The following is a 12,850-nucleotide window of genomic DNA, read 5'->3' as shown; positions in this document are numbered from 1 at the left end:
AAACAGAGGCCCTGGAAGGCGCGTGTGCCCCACTTCCCTGCTTGGAGACGCCAAGTCGATGCACCCCTGGGACTGCTGGGAAAAGGCCCCCAAAGAGCTGCAAGACGTCAGCTTGCCATGGGGTGAAAAGCAGCTTTAGCAAGAGGCTGCTTTACCAGGACACAGCAAAACCCATCCCCTCTGGAAACAAGTATGTCTGCTGGCAGGCAGAGCTTTCCTTGGGGACAAGGTGTGCCGAGGTGGAGAGAAGCACGTATAGCTAACAGCCTGGGATGGGGAGGCAGCGGTCAACTCAGTCAACTGGAGGGGGAGCGGTTATAAAAATATCACTCCCTGTCCTCCCCTTGCTGGCGATTTCATGTTCTGGGATACTTTACAGCTGAGATTGACCTCAAACTAACTCAGTGAGAGACTGAAGACTCACACCAGAGTAAAAGGTCATTTGGGGAGAGGAAAGAAACTGGATCCAGCCTCCCAGTTACACAGCTGATGCAGAGTGTAGTCTTTTGACAAGCCGCTGAATTATTGCATGCCTCAGTTTCCCCTGGTAACAGGCTTTATCTGTCCAGTACCTCCAAGGAGGGAAGACCTTGGAGATCCTAAGATAAAAGCCAGCTACAAGATCTGCCAGCTGCAGTGAAAAACAGAAACACAACTTGTGCGATGCTTCAATGCTTTTTGCTGGAGAGGGTTTTTTCACTCGAGAGAGGCTGGACTGTTTACTGAAAGAAGAGGCCCATCTTATCTCCTTGTTGGCCTTTCAAGAAACATTTTAAAAAAGTGTAGTTCATTTGGAGCGTGTTGGAAGCATTATCTTGTGGGGAGCCCTGCCCTACATGTCCTTTGATTGACTGCTTCCTCCAAAAGCAGAGATCAAAGGCAAAATTCACCGCTGCGCAGAGAGCCTGGCTGAGGCTGCAACCCACACTTGGGCTTTGGCCGGGGGAGAAGTTTGCCTTCAGAGCTTTGAAAGCCATGTTGTTCGGCACAGGAGCTGGTCTGGGTCAGGTTAGCAACGAGTAGCCTTCTGGCACGACCTGTGGTCAGCAGCAGCAGGGGACAGCCCTGGGCTCAGCACAGCTCAGAGTCTTCCAGTCACAGGTGTCGGCTTAGAAAATGGTATTTAAAGGTTTGCTTTTTGGGAACTAGCTTATAGGTATTTAGTTAGTAGTAGGAGTGTGACCAATTAGTTCGTATGAGTTAGCAGGGAGCGAGCGAGCATCAGGATTCTGGTCTTCTGCTCCTCACTGTAGCACTGTGTGTGTCTCTGTGTCTGGGAAAGGAGGATGAATCCTCTTCTCCCACAGCACAGGGGACCAGTGGCGCTTAAGCCCTGTTAAAGATGATGGCATCCTCAGGGGAAAGTCATTTCAGCTGCATTTAGGCATTAAAGTTCCTCCTCGGGAGGGACAGCCGTGCTCCCCATCAGTGCCTTGTGTGCAGGTGACTTAATACGGCAGCACAAAGCATTATGACAAGAGTCTGTGTTACCCTCTCTCTGCACCCAAGGCAACAAGACACCTGGGCAGCTACATCTCAACCCTACTTGGGTTAAAAAAATATATATATCCTATACACACATAAATAAAATAAAAATCCCGGAAACTGAAAGACATCAAGCCTGAGTGGAAGGAAATGACCCTAATGCAATTGCTGTGATAATTCACTGCAGCGTGTGAGGCTGCTGTTACGCGTGTCAGCAGCAAAGGCTTCATTTGGGCAGGATAGCCTCCCGAGTAAGTTCCTTGACAGTCAGGAGCAGCCACTTAGCCTGATGAATGTGCCAGCCTGCCAAGCTCCACTGGGGCTGGGAATCTGCTCTCCTCCATAGTGCTCAGCTGTATTTTGTTGTCTCACGTGCAGCAGCTCCGAAGAGCAAACCAGGGCCGACAGCACACTCTGCTGGCAAGAAGCATGCCAAGAAGCCAGGTACTGCCCACTGTAGCACTGTAGGAGCTGGTTGGTGTGGGGAGTTAGTCTACAATACAGGGCATATCAGGGGGAGTCTGCCTGGTACCAAGCAAAAGATCTTGTGGTACTTGCTGCCTGCATTTCCTACCCCATTTGGCATAACTGCCATCACCAAGAGTCCAAGATAAAAGTTGTGCATGCTTGCAAATGGTTACACCTGGATGGTCCAACACAATTAATTCCCTTACCAAGGGTAGAGCTAGGACACATCTGTGAATAACTCCTCTCCTTTGTCAGTCATCTCCCTGCAGATCAACATATATTGATGCACTGAATTTTTCATGCCCCAAGTTCTAGAGCAGGGGTGGGGGGGAAGAGAGAAACACACAGAGGAGAAATGTAGAAAGCCACCAGCTGCCTTGTGCAGAAATAGATTTCAGCAATGCCAAAGTGATGTTCTGGGCTTGGGCTGTTATTGTTCTAACACAAGAGCCGCTCTCCCATAGTGTAGGAAGCAAAGCTGTGTTAAGCGATGAGAAAAAGCATGTCTTCAATTTCTTCTAAGTGCCCTCAAAGAGCTCCAAAGTCACCGGGCTCAAATCAGACTCTGACCCCATGACGCCTGTACGGACATTTAAAGGTAAGAGGGCGACGTGGGCGGGGGGTGGGAACGGGCTGGAAACCGAGATGCTGAGAGCTTTGAAAAGGTCTTCTTGGTCAGAATGATTAATCTGTCTGGGTCGCCAAGATCTCGGCGGACTAAAAGACAGGGGCGGGGGGTGGTGCATCTGATGCAATTCTGTATTAAAAGGTTATTAAAATTGGGTCTTCGTGATAAAGCGATGTTGGCATGGCCTATGGCAGCCAGAGCTGCTGCTGCTGGGAGGTTGTCAACATGAACTGAGCTAGGAATGATTTTTCCACAGAAGATCTAGGTTTTTGATTCCTTCCAAAGCAGCTTGAACTGTGGGGAAAGGCCCCGCCACGCTCCATCTCATCAGGACTTTATTTCATAGAAGCAAAATCTAACCAGCCACCTGTGCATGTCAGCCCACTCCCCCTGCATGCCATCTTCCCACCACCTGTTGTCACATCAGCACGCAAGACAGGATGGGTCTGGATCCTTCCAACCACTGGGAAAGCTCAGACCTGGGTTTAGAGGCAGTAGCTGGGGCCTGGCTCCTAGTCTCCCTACTACCTTCAGCTTCCTTGTGCTCCCCCTTGCCACAGGGGACAGAGTACCGAGAGCATCGTAGCAACTTTGAAGCCACGTGGGCGAGCAGCAGCATGAAATTCAAGCCCATCTCCCTGCAGACCACCTCTACCAGTCCTGTCCCCTGGGCCCATCATCCCAGCAGGCTTCTATGTCTCCCTGAAGTTAAGATTTCAGTGATCTTATCCCATTGTGTCAAACAGAAAACCTGCACAAGAGACATGGAAACTCCTGCCTCTGGAAACTAAAGCCAGGGTACAAAGCCAGAGGTTGCCCCCCCCAATTTTGGAAGGATCCTTTTAAAAGAGCTGCTTCCCCCATTAGGTTACTCAGCCCCTTAACTCCAGTCAACTCTCACACCCTTCCCTGCAGAGGGGTGGGAATGGCACCGGCCCCTGCTTCAGGGATTGAGGGTTTGCAGACTCTCAAACACAAAAGTTTTGAATTAGATGGGGAAAAAAAAATGAGAGAAGGGAGGCTGGTTGGGGAGCCAGGGGGGAAGGGTAGGGAACATCAAGTTATAGCAGGACAAGGCTTCTGGCCAAAGCCTGGGGCGCGGAGGAGGGAGCGAGGCCTCCCATATGGGTGAAGGCATTCATAAGAAGGCAGGCAAGGTACAGAGAGAAGTGGAAGGGACTTACTTATGGCACCAAGCAGCTTCAGCTCCAATTCACCCTTGCTTCAGGGCCTCCAGGCCTTGCTCAGTCCACCAGGTCTTGGACTCCCTGGGGGTCTTCTCCACAGGCCTCCCGCGCAGGTCCCTGGACTCCCAGCTGCTTCATGCAATTCAGGGACTGCAACATCCTCTGCTATGGGACAGGGTCCTGGTTCAAGCTGTTTCCTCCAGCCCACCTCTACCTCGGCTCTAGCTCCTGTTCAAAATCTCCCCTCAAGCCCTAGGCCCTTGCTGTGAGCAATTGCCAATGCTCTAGAAAGCGTTCACCTGAAACCATGCTCCTCACACCCTGGACCCCATCACTCTCTAGGGCACAGCCCAGCAGTTAGGTTTTATCCCACAGAGGCGCAGCTACTTAATTAGCACCTGGCCACATTACACAGGGAGTGAGCTGCTCCCTTGAATACTTGTTGCCTTAAAGGGGCCTTGTCATGGAGCGGGAGTTGGGTTCCCCAAGTACCCACAGAGGAAAGTTGGCCCTGGCCCACTGTCCCACTTCCTTGCAGACCACAGTTTGGAAAGCTTTGCTCTCAGCCTCCTTAAACCCCTCACAAGCTCGGGAGAACAGGTAGCCTCTGAATTTGCTGTGCGCCCTCTCGCCCGCACAAGACATCCTGCATCACATTCTCACCTGCCTGCATGAGTGAATGCCAAGGGGTTACTTCCCAACCCCTCTCCTTCCACATGGCAGTACAGAGGAGCAGCAGACTCAGGTAGCTGTCTCCATATTTTTAAAGACCACTGCATTGTGTCAAATAGAAGAAACTGCCACGTCTTCTGGAGTCATTTCTCTGCACTGGTGCCACAGGTGGAGCCTGGCCAGTGCCATGGGAGTGGCTGTGCATGGCAGGGGTGACCTAGCAAGGAAATGTCAACTTCTCCTCTCTTCCCTTCCCTTCCCAGACTGCGAGTGCTACGGCCACTCCAACCGCTGCAGCTACATAGACTTCCTGAATGTGGTGACCTGCGTCAGCTGCAAACACAACACCCGGGGGCAGCATTGCCAGCACTGCCGCCTCGGCTTTTACCGTAACGGCTCCGCGGAGCTCGACGATGAGAATGTCTGCATAGGTGAGTAGCGGGCCCGCTCGACCCCGAAGGGGAACAGGGACCCCCCTCCCAGAAGTTTCACTGAGTGGCTGCTTCAGAGCTACCTAAGTTATGGTGAGCCACAGTCCTTACTTACTGAAAGGTATCGGGTAGTCTATGTGAACTGATCTTTGCCACCCACCTCCTGCTTCTTGTGGAGAAATGTCCATGTTGACTCTAAGTGCCCCCTGGATGGGCCATCATGATTGTAGGAAGCTCACACAGCCTTAGCAGGGGTGCCTGGATCTGAACTAGTTGCTGACAGACCCGGCATCCTATGGTGCTTCCCTTCGTCCATCGAGTCTCCAGCCTCTCAGCTCTTGCTGGGTTACCGCTGGGCAGGGTCACGGGCTGCAACACTGGAGCACTGTGCTGTGAAGTCCCTCTTGTCCTCATTCATTAGCCAGCCTCATGTCATCGCTCTGGACTACCTGCAGGGCTATTGCCACCTGGGGAAGGAGAGAACAGCTGTGCTCTCCAGCTCTGAGCGAGGCTGAGCTGCTGACTGACAGGGCAAAACCTTTTCTTCCAGCTCAGATGGACTCCCTGTCGGCCTGCCTCCCATCCCACCCCGGTTCCACCAGTGCCAATTAAAGAGTGTACTGTATGGGATTTATGCTTGCTCGCAGGTGGGAGGCTTCTGGCCAGAAATTGGGAAGACTGCTAGGAATTAATCAAGAGGCAGACTGGCGCCAGGCCTTCTGCCTCTCTCTCCAGAGTTTTTTTCTTCCTTTCATAACTGCCCTGCAGTCCTGGCTGAGGGGCCCATTTCTGCACTCATCTTACACTGCCATAACCCCAGTCACCTCACTGTGGAGCTGCTGGCAGACTCCGGTCCCTCGCTGCCCTCTCACCCTCTCTGAGGAGGAGGAAGGCCAAGCTGCAACATCACAAGCAGCCCAGACACTTACCTGGAGCAGGGCTGGCAGTACTATGTCAGCACTAAACTGACTTCCTATTCTACCCTAGCTGTCGCCCAGCCTGTCGCCTCCTAAGAGATTCAAAAGGATTAGAGGGAAATGCCTCCTCGCAGCGCTCAGAGCTGTGCCAGCAAAGCCGTTGTGCTGCATTGGAGCTGCTCAGCCAACCTCTGCAACCTCAGTCTCGGAAAAAGTCGAGGCAGCTGCTATGGCCAGCAGTCCTGCAGCAGGCTAGGCCCTTCCAAGTAGCTGGCACTCCACCTCGTGGCTCTGTAGGACAAGCATCCCCTTGGTGGTACCTGCAGCTTTGACCCCCCACATCTGGCTCTGAGCAACCAGTTGCGTCCGAGGCAGACGCATGGGCTAGCCCCGCAGGGTTCTGGGAGTCAACCCCTCAGCCGCCACTTTAAATGCTGAGCATGGGTCAAAGTCCACACAACAGCATGGGGGCTGGAGAAAGAGCTTGCCCTGGGTCAAATTGTTTCTTGGGTCCTTGGGTTGCAGAGCCTGACTGCACCCCTCAAGAGCAGTGGCTGACCTAGTCTCTGGAGTATCACGCCTTGGCTGGCAGGGCAGTGCCCAGCCCCAACATGGTGTTAGCAAGGATGAGACACCTCCACAAGTCAACTTTGTCCTTGGATTCTGGAAGCCATGGAGGGAAGGGGCAGCTTATGCCGCTGGCACCAGCCCCAGATGCAAAGCTCTTAGACAGCCTAGCGAGGAGAGCACCCCAGCGGCAGCATGCTCCCCGAGTGGGTCACTAATGGCTGTGTCTTTGGACAGAATGCAACTGCAATCAGATTGGCTCAGTGCATGACCGCTGCAACGAGACCGGCTACTGTGAATGCAAAGAAGGAGCCACGGGGCCCAAGTGCGACGACTGCCTCCCCGATTACTACTGGAGACAGGGTTGTTTTCGTAAGTACCCCAGGGCTGTTGGCAACCATGGCTGTCCCCCAAATGCTACCTGACTGGGAAGCAAGGGCCCAGTCATCTGCTAGATGCAGGACTGGTTTGAGAAGCCGTGTCCACCAGAGAGGTAGAGAGCAGAGAGCACTTTCTATCGTTTGATGCCAGAAGGTGACCTAGGCCCCTAGTTATAGAATCACTGACCCCCAGCAGGGACTGGCTACAAAGCCAAGTCCCAGAAAGTGCTGATGTTGCATTTAAGGGCAGTGGGCAGCTCCTTCTTGCTCCTATGGACCTGGAGCCTTGTGTGGGCCCTGGCACTGTAGGGCCAAAGCCACGGGGTTAGCAGGTGGGGGCAGGAAACACAGACTAAGAAGGGGCTAGAACATGCCTAGTCACACATTTAAGCTCCCTGCCTCACCTTGGACAGTGCATCAGCCCAGTGGTTCGGCATGCAACTTCCTTTGAATCAAGGGAAGGCAACAAGACGCTTGCTGTTGCACGGGATATGGGGCTCCAGGGCTGCCTGTAGCATACAATGACTCCCCACACTGTTGGTTTTTTTCCTCTCCTTCCCCCTCCTTGCCTGGCAGCCAATGTCTGTGATGAGGAGCTCCTGATTTGCCAAAACGGCGGCACGTGCCACCAGAACCAGCGGTGCATCTGCCCGGCCGGCTACAAGGGCGTCCTGTGCGAGCAGTCCAAGTGCAACTCCGAGAGCCAGGACTGCGATTCGGCCTCCAGCACATACCTCAGCCTCCCCGCACTCCTCCTCAGCGTGCTCGGCCTTCAGCTGCGATGCTCGTTGGACTTCTGAACGCCAGACCCATGGGAGCCAGCTCAAGGTGCATCGTCAGAGGGATCTGGGGAGACTAAGGGAATAGGTGCGTCACCGCACCACCATCTCCCCACCCTCCCTTTACTGTAGGACTTACACAACCTTGTTTGGTCTCCTTCCCTGCCAAAAAAGAGGTACAGAATGTCAGGGTCTGGCTTTGGTCTTTCCAGCAGCAGCCTTGCTCCGGCCTCCTAGCGCTACCCAGAGGTGGCCGCAGCACAAACCCGGCTGCGAGGGGGAACTGACCAGCGTAGTGCAGAAGCTGCCATCAAACAGCATCACGAGGGACTTGCGTTACACCCTGCAAAACCGCGACTCTCTCCTTGCCCCACTTTGCACAGGCCCGTCTGGTTCCAGAGCACGGGGACCCTGCCAAACAAACACCACCACAGTCCAAGGCAATTGATTTAATTTCACATTTTTTTATTTTTCCCCTCTCCTCCTTCCTCTGTGGTTTTGAAAGAACCAGTCACGACCGCTCCCCACAGCCCTAGAGACTGGAGTCCAAAGCACCCACGGGGACTCTTCGGTCCATCCTTGCTGCATAGTCCTACGTTTCATAGTGGGCCTGGCAGGGCCCTAAACGTACGGTTGCCTACAAAACCTAGTTGCTGCATTCATCGAGTTTTCTATTCCGGTTGTCGGATTTTGATTTCCTTTTCTTGCACTTGGCGAGGACACAAGGGCCGCTGCGTGCATGGTAGATCAGGAGTGTGATGTCTAATGCCGGCATTTCCGTATAGTGTACGGTTCAACTCCTCTTTTGGTAGAGAATTATTTTTGTTTGGATTAAAAGTTATAAAAGAACCGCAGGCTAAAGGGACGTTTTACCACGGGCCTTTGATTATGGTGTATAACCCTTCAGTAAAGCAACTATTAATTGCTGCTTGCCCACCACGTTTTCCTTTTCGTGTGCAGCTAATTACCGGTAAAGACTTATTTTTTGATTCATAACGTCCTCTTGTGTTTTCTGACTCAACACCTAGGTGCAGGCTATGGTGAGGGTGGGATAAATCATTTAGCACAAGTAATTTTTTTTAAATTACACTGCTGAATCAGCTTGCAGGTAAACCCAGTCCCTCCCCAAGCAGAGCCCAGATGCTTTTTAAAACAGGGGTCTTAACAAAAATGGTCGACTATTTGAAATGCCATCTCCAAGTCATGCTGCAGCAGAATAAGGCTGGCTAGCAGAGTCTCCCAAGGGACTCCTCTGTTAAAAATACTGTGCCCCACAGGCAGGGGTGACTGGTTCAGATTTGCACCTTCGTTCAAAAGCAGTCGATCCTAAGAGGTTGCTTGAAGCAGCCACAACCTTTGATTCTCAATAGGGAGGTCAGTAGACAAAGGGACATAAAGCCCACTCACATGCTGCAATGGTGGAAAGCATTTGAAGCTATCTGCTGTGGAAGGTAGATGGAGAAGTCTTAGAAGTGATGCATATACATATTTGAAACCTGAGCACCCAGGTCTGATACGCACCTGGGAACCTACCCTCACCTTCATAGTTCATTTATACTAGTATCATGTTTTCAACCACGGGCTAGCCCAGGACTTGTACCATCTATCCTGTAGTTATGCATTGTCACATTCATGTGCAGTATTCCTTTATCCACAGCACTATCCTTTTCCTTTAGTATCTCTCTCCTACTTCCAATACACTTTCCATTGACACTGAGCCCTTTTCCACCTCTCAGCTCTAGCCCACAGCTGCCGCTGGCACTCTCTCAGGTCTGAAATAACTACTCCAAGCACCCTCACACAGCTCTTGAAAGAGAAAAGCCAGAATGCAGCGACCCCCTTGTGAAAGCATGACCGCCAGGTTTTGAGCTTGGCCCTTTCAGAACCACCACTCAGGCTTTTTTCCAATGAAGCAACTCCATAGCTAGTAGCAGAAGGGGGCTATTATCTCTTGGAGTTATCACGAAGGGGCACATAAAACACTTTATGGCTGCTGAACACAGATGGTAAAAAAGGAAAGTAAAATAAAACCCCGCAACACCTATGTTCTAGTATTGGGATCTTCAATAGCTATTGTAGACAGGGATGTTACTTAAGTACCACAACTGTAATACACACCCCACACAGAGCTCTCCCACAAAGGAAATTAAATGATCTACAGACTTTGAATGGGAGTAACTTGGAGTAGGCAGTTTTATAGTGTGCTCCCCAGGTCTAAAGCAAGGGAAGGCTCTCCCCAGAGCTCACCTTCAGGATCCAGCCCTGCTAGTCCTCTTTCAAAAAGACCTTATGCATTTCAGCTGCCAGAGGAACCGCAGATGTTAACAAGGCAGGCAGCAAGGAACACCCTCAGAGCGGGTTCCTTCCCTCGCTCCTTGAATCCCATGCTTAAGCAAAATTTTTTAGAAAGCTTGGGAGAACTTCAGCTGCAAGTACATTAACACAAGATGACGCAGGTATCTACCCAAAGGGAAAAAACCACCAGTGGAAAAAAAAAAATACATAAAGACCCCTTTGAACTTTCATAACTGGCATGCACTTGATTCACGTTCTGGGAGACTCAGGCTAAAAGCTGGAGTCTTTTGGGTAGCGATGGTGAATGCTTTTAAAAACAGGGGCAAAATTATATATCATGCCTGATGCAACTTATAGGAAGGATCTGTGGTATCTGAACCCTTTCATGTAACATGATTAAACATCGCCAGACTCCATCACCACAGCTACAGAATTCAAAGCAATAATAGTTTGACTGTCTGCACATTCATCCATCCAAGAATAAATATTAGAAACTTTCTCAGCTGGAGACAAAGTATGTGAGTGTGTGAGGGGGGATCTATGGCTGCTGGAAATAATTAGAGCTACGTGACAGGTTTGGGTTTGTTTTTTTGGGTTTTTTTCCAATGAAAGCGCATAATTCATCTGAAAAGGTTGATGCTCAAGGAGGTAAAGTGCCAACTAGGTTAAAGGGAGAAACTTCACACATGCTACAACCACTTAAAAAGGATTGTCCCACCTGCTAAATCCTGTACTTGAACTGGTTTCCATGAAATGGCCCAAATGTTAATGGGGTGAAATAAAAAAAGCAAAAGCTCAGTATTTATCTTTAAGAAAGAGGAAATTTGGCTTTTAAAGATGCGTAAAAAGCAGAGTCCTCTCAGAAGGGGGTTCTGGATCTAGTCATGAACTTGGGAGAGTTTTGCTAGGCTATGACTGGTGCACACAGGCTCCAAAGCTAGAAGAGCTTCAAGTCATTTGTCCTAAGATATTTCCAAGATGAGAGGAGGGAAGGTGGGAGGGGCAGGAATTTAAGACAGACGTGCTCTTACCATTGGAGTGAGTGGGCAAGCCTAAAGAGTCCCAATTTTTGCAGTTATTTTCCATTGATCCTGGGCTAGCCAGGATCTGTCCTGATAGACACTGGCAGGCAGCCTGACATAGGTCCCTGCAAACACTGGGGAATTTAAGACAGGCAGTGAGGCTCCTCGGGTCAGGAAAGCACCGACTCCTACTGGAGAGAAGTTCTCAGTGAAATCCAAGACAACACTGGATAGCATTCTGTATCTGCAACCTGCTAGACTAGGAAGCCAAGATTTCCACAAGCTGAACCCTCCCTGAGGTATCAAGTGTGCATGAATTATATTTATCTCTGCCCACCACTATCTGCCTGGGCATTGATGGGAAACAAGTGTATACATTAGCCGACAGGAACGTCTGGCTAAGAGGCTTCACCTGTCAGAAGCATTTCACATGCCACACTGCTTAGCTTACATTTGCACTGAAAAGGCGGCAATGGGTTCCTTTCCAAGCCTTTAAAAAGGAGGGAAGCTTTACGTACAGCTTGGGAATGGACCCTGGCGGATGGAAATTGCATTAGGCTGTTTAGCATTCTAAATTCCATTTACAATACACCAGTTTGTTTCATCTATTATTTATTCATGCCAAGCAGAGGGAAATGTCTGGCCGGTTTAGCAAGCACAGCTCCCCTTATTGTGGTACTGCTACAGTAAATACAGTCTGCAAATGAACAACCAACCTTCAGCTGTCAGTTATTGAAGATGATGTACTCTCCATTCCTAAGCAGAGAGATCATTATCTTAGCTTGCCCACTTCATTGGTTGCTCCTTTAAAAAGTCCCTGGGTTTCTTATCACTATCCATCTCCACCTTTGGATAACTACCTACCACATGCTTACTAACTTGGCTTTATTCCTAATTGACTTGTGTATATTTTTGACCCGTGGCCCTTTTCATTTGGTACCACTGCAAAGCACCCACAGAACTCGCAGCACATTATGTATAAAGAAGGGCAGGTCTCATTTCCATTGTGCAGACTAGGAAACAGGCTGAGAAGTCAATTCACTTGCTTAACATGACACAGCGAGTCAGTGGCGCAACTGAAAAGAGGATCCTCCTCCCCAATTCACAGACCTGCACCTTTGGTCCTGGGCATCATGCTGCCTTCTTGTCAGCAAGTCACACACAACTGGTCTACAGAGGCTGTTCTGAAAACTCCAGCTTTCTACCAGCAGCACTAGAGCTGAGAAGGCAAGAACAGAAATGCAGTTTAAACCTATTTTAAGCTGAGTTAGGACAATGCTAAAATGACAGAGTTGCCAGACCACTGCATGCACTTGTGCAGCTAACACCAAGGGAGATTTCCCCACAATGGCTGTGTCCAGATGAGCACAGCCATGGGGTACGTGGTGCCGCAGACATAATGCACATTCTGTTGTTCTCTGTGCTGCAACGGAGCAGTGCAGAATGGGGTTTTTTGCCCCCTGGATATCCAGGGGGCAAAAAAGCCTGTGGAGAAAAAAAAAACGGAGCTGTGCACGTGGTGAAACATGTGCTGCCCAAAGCCGGAGCCTGGCTGGCCAGAGCCACACTCCACTGCTGGACAGGCTCGCTGCTGCTGCAGCCCCTGGAGGCCCCCCACTCAGGGTAACGTGCTGCATGCCAGCATACATGTGGCAAAGGCGTTCCCTGGGGACAACTAGTGCTGGCACAAGGTGTGCTGCTGCTAGTTGTCCCCAGGGAACCAAACGTCCATGCAAATCTGGACGCAGCCAATGAGTTTACTTAGGCAGGTTTTAGCCCTGCATGCCACTAACGCCACGCAATGCCAAACACCTCGCACAAGCAAAGGGATGAAGGCACCTGGTACATGTCCAGAGGTAGGTTATTACCTCAATGAACTGCTTGTTCTCACCTGGCGGTAATGCTGATTTCTGCACCTACACCAGGCAGGGCTATAACTTCACCCCTGCACTCAACCTCTCTCCTTTCCCAGTCCATTTGGAGTGAAACCTGTACAAGGGAAAATACCTTACTAAGCAA

At 50.7% G+C, this 12,850-nt stretch overlaps 1 protein-coding gene and 1 long non-coding RNA gene across 2 annotated transcripts in view; one reads left to right on the top strand and one right to left on the bottom strand.

The window, feature by feature from the left end:
- Nucleotides 1-4,092, bottom strand: part of LOC102386850 — an 8,477-nt gene extending 4,385 nt beyond the window's left edge. Inside the window, exon 1 of the long non-coding RNA XR_324558.3 lies at nucleotides 3,766-4,092. This is a non-coding gene — a long non-coding RNA (uncharacterized LOC102386850). The remainder of the gene's footprint in view (nucleotides 1-3,765) is intronic.
- Nucleotides 1-8,754, top strand: part of NTNG2 (netrin G2) — a 69,709-nt gene extending 60,955 nt beyond the window's left edge. The window contains 3 exon segments of the mRNA XM_006029814.3: nucleotides 4,704-4,871; nucleotides 6,593-6,727; nucleotides 7,312-8,754. Coding sequence (XP_006029876.1) covers nucleotides 4,704-4,871; nucleotides 6,593-6,727; nucleotides 7,312-7,535 — 527 coding nt within the window. The 3' untranslated portion in view covers nucleotides 7,536-8,754.
- The last annotated feature ends 4,096 nt before the right edge of the window (nucleotides 8,755-12,850 follow it).

Source organism: Alligator sinensis, unplaced genomic scaffold (assembly GCF_000455745.1).
Source record: "Alligator sinensis unplaced genomic scaffold, ASM45574v1 scaffold829_1, whole genome shotgun sequence".
In the NCBI taxonomy this organism is placed as follows: domain Eukaryota; kingdom Metazoa; phylum Chordata; order Crocodylia; family Alligatoridae; genus Alligator; species Alligator sinensis.
The sequence above is the reverse complement of the archived record's forward strand: the minus strand, read 5'-3'. Positions and strand labels throughout refer to the sequence as shown.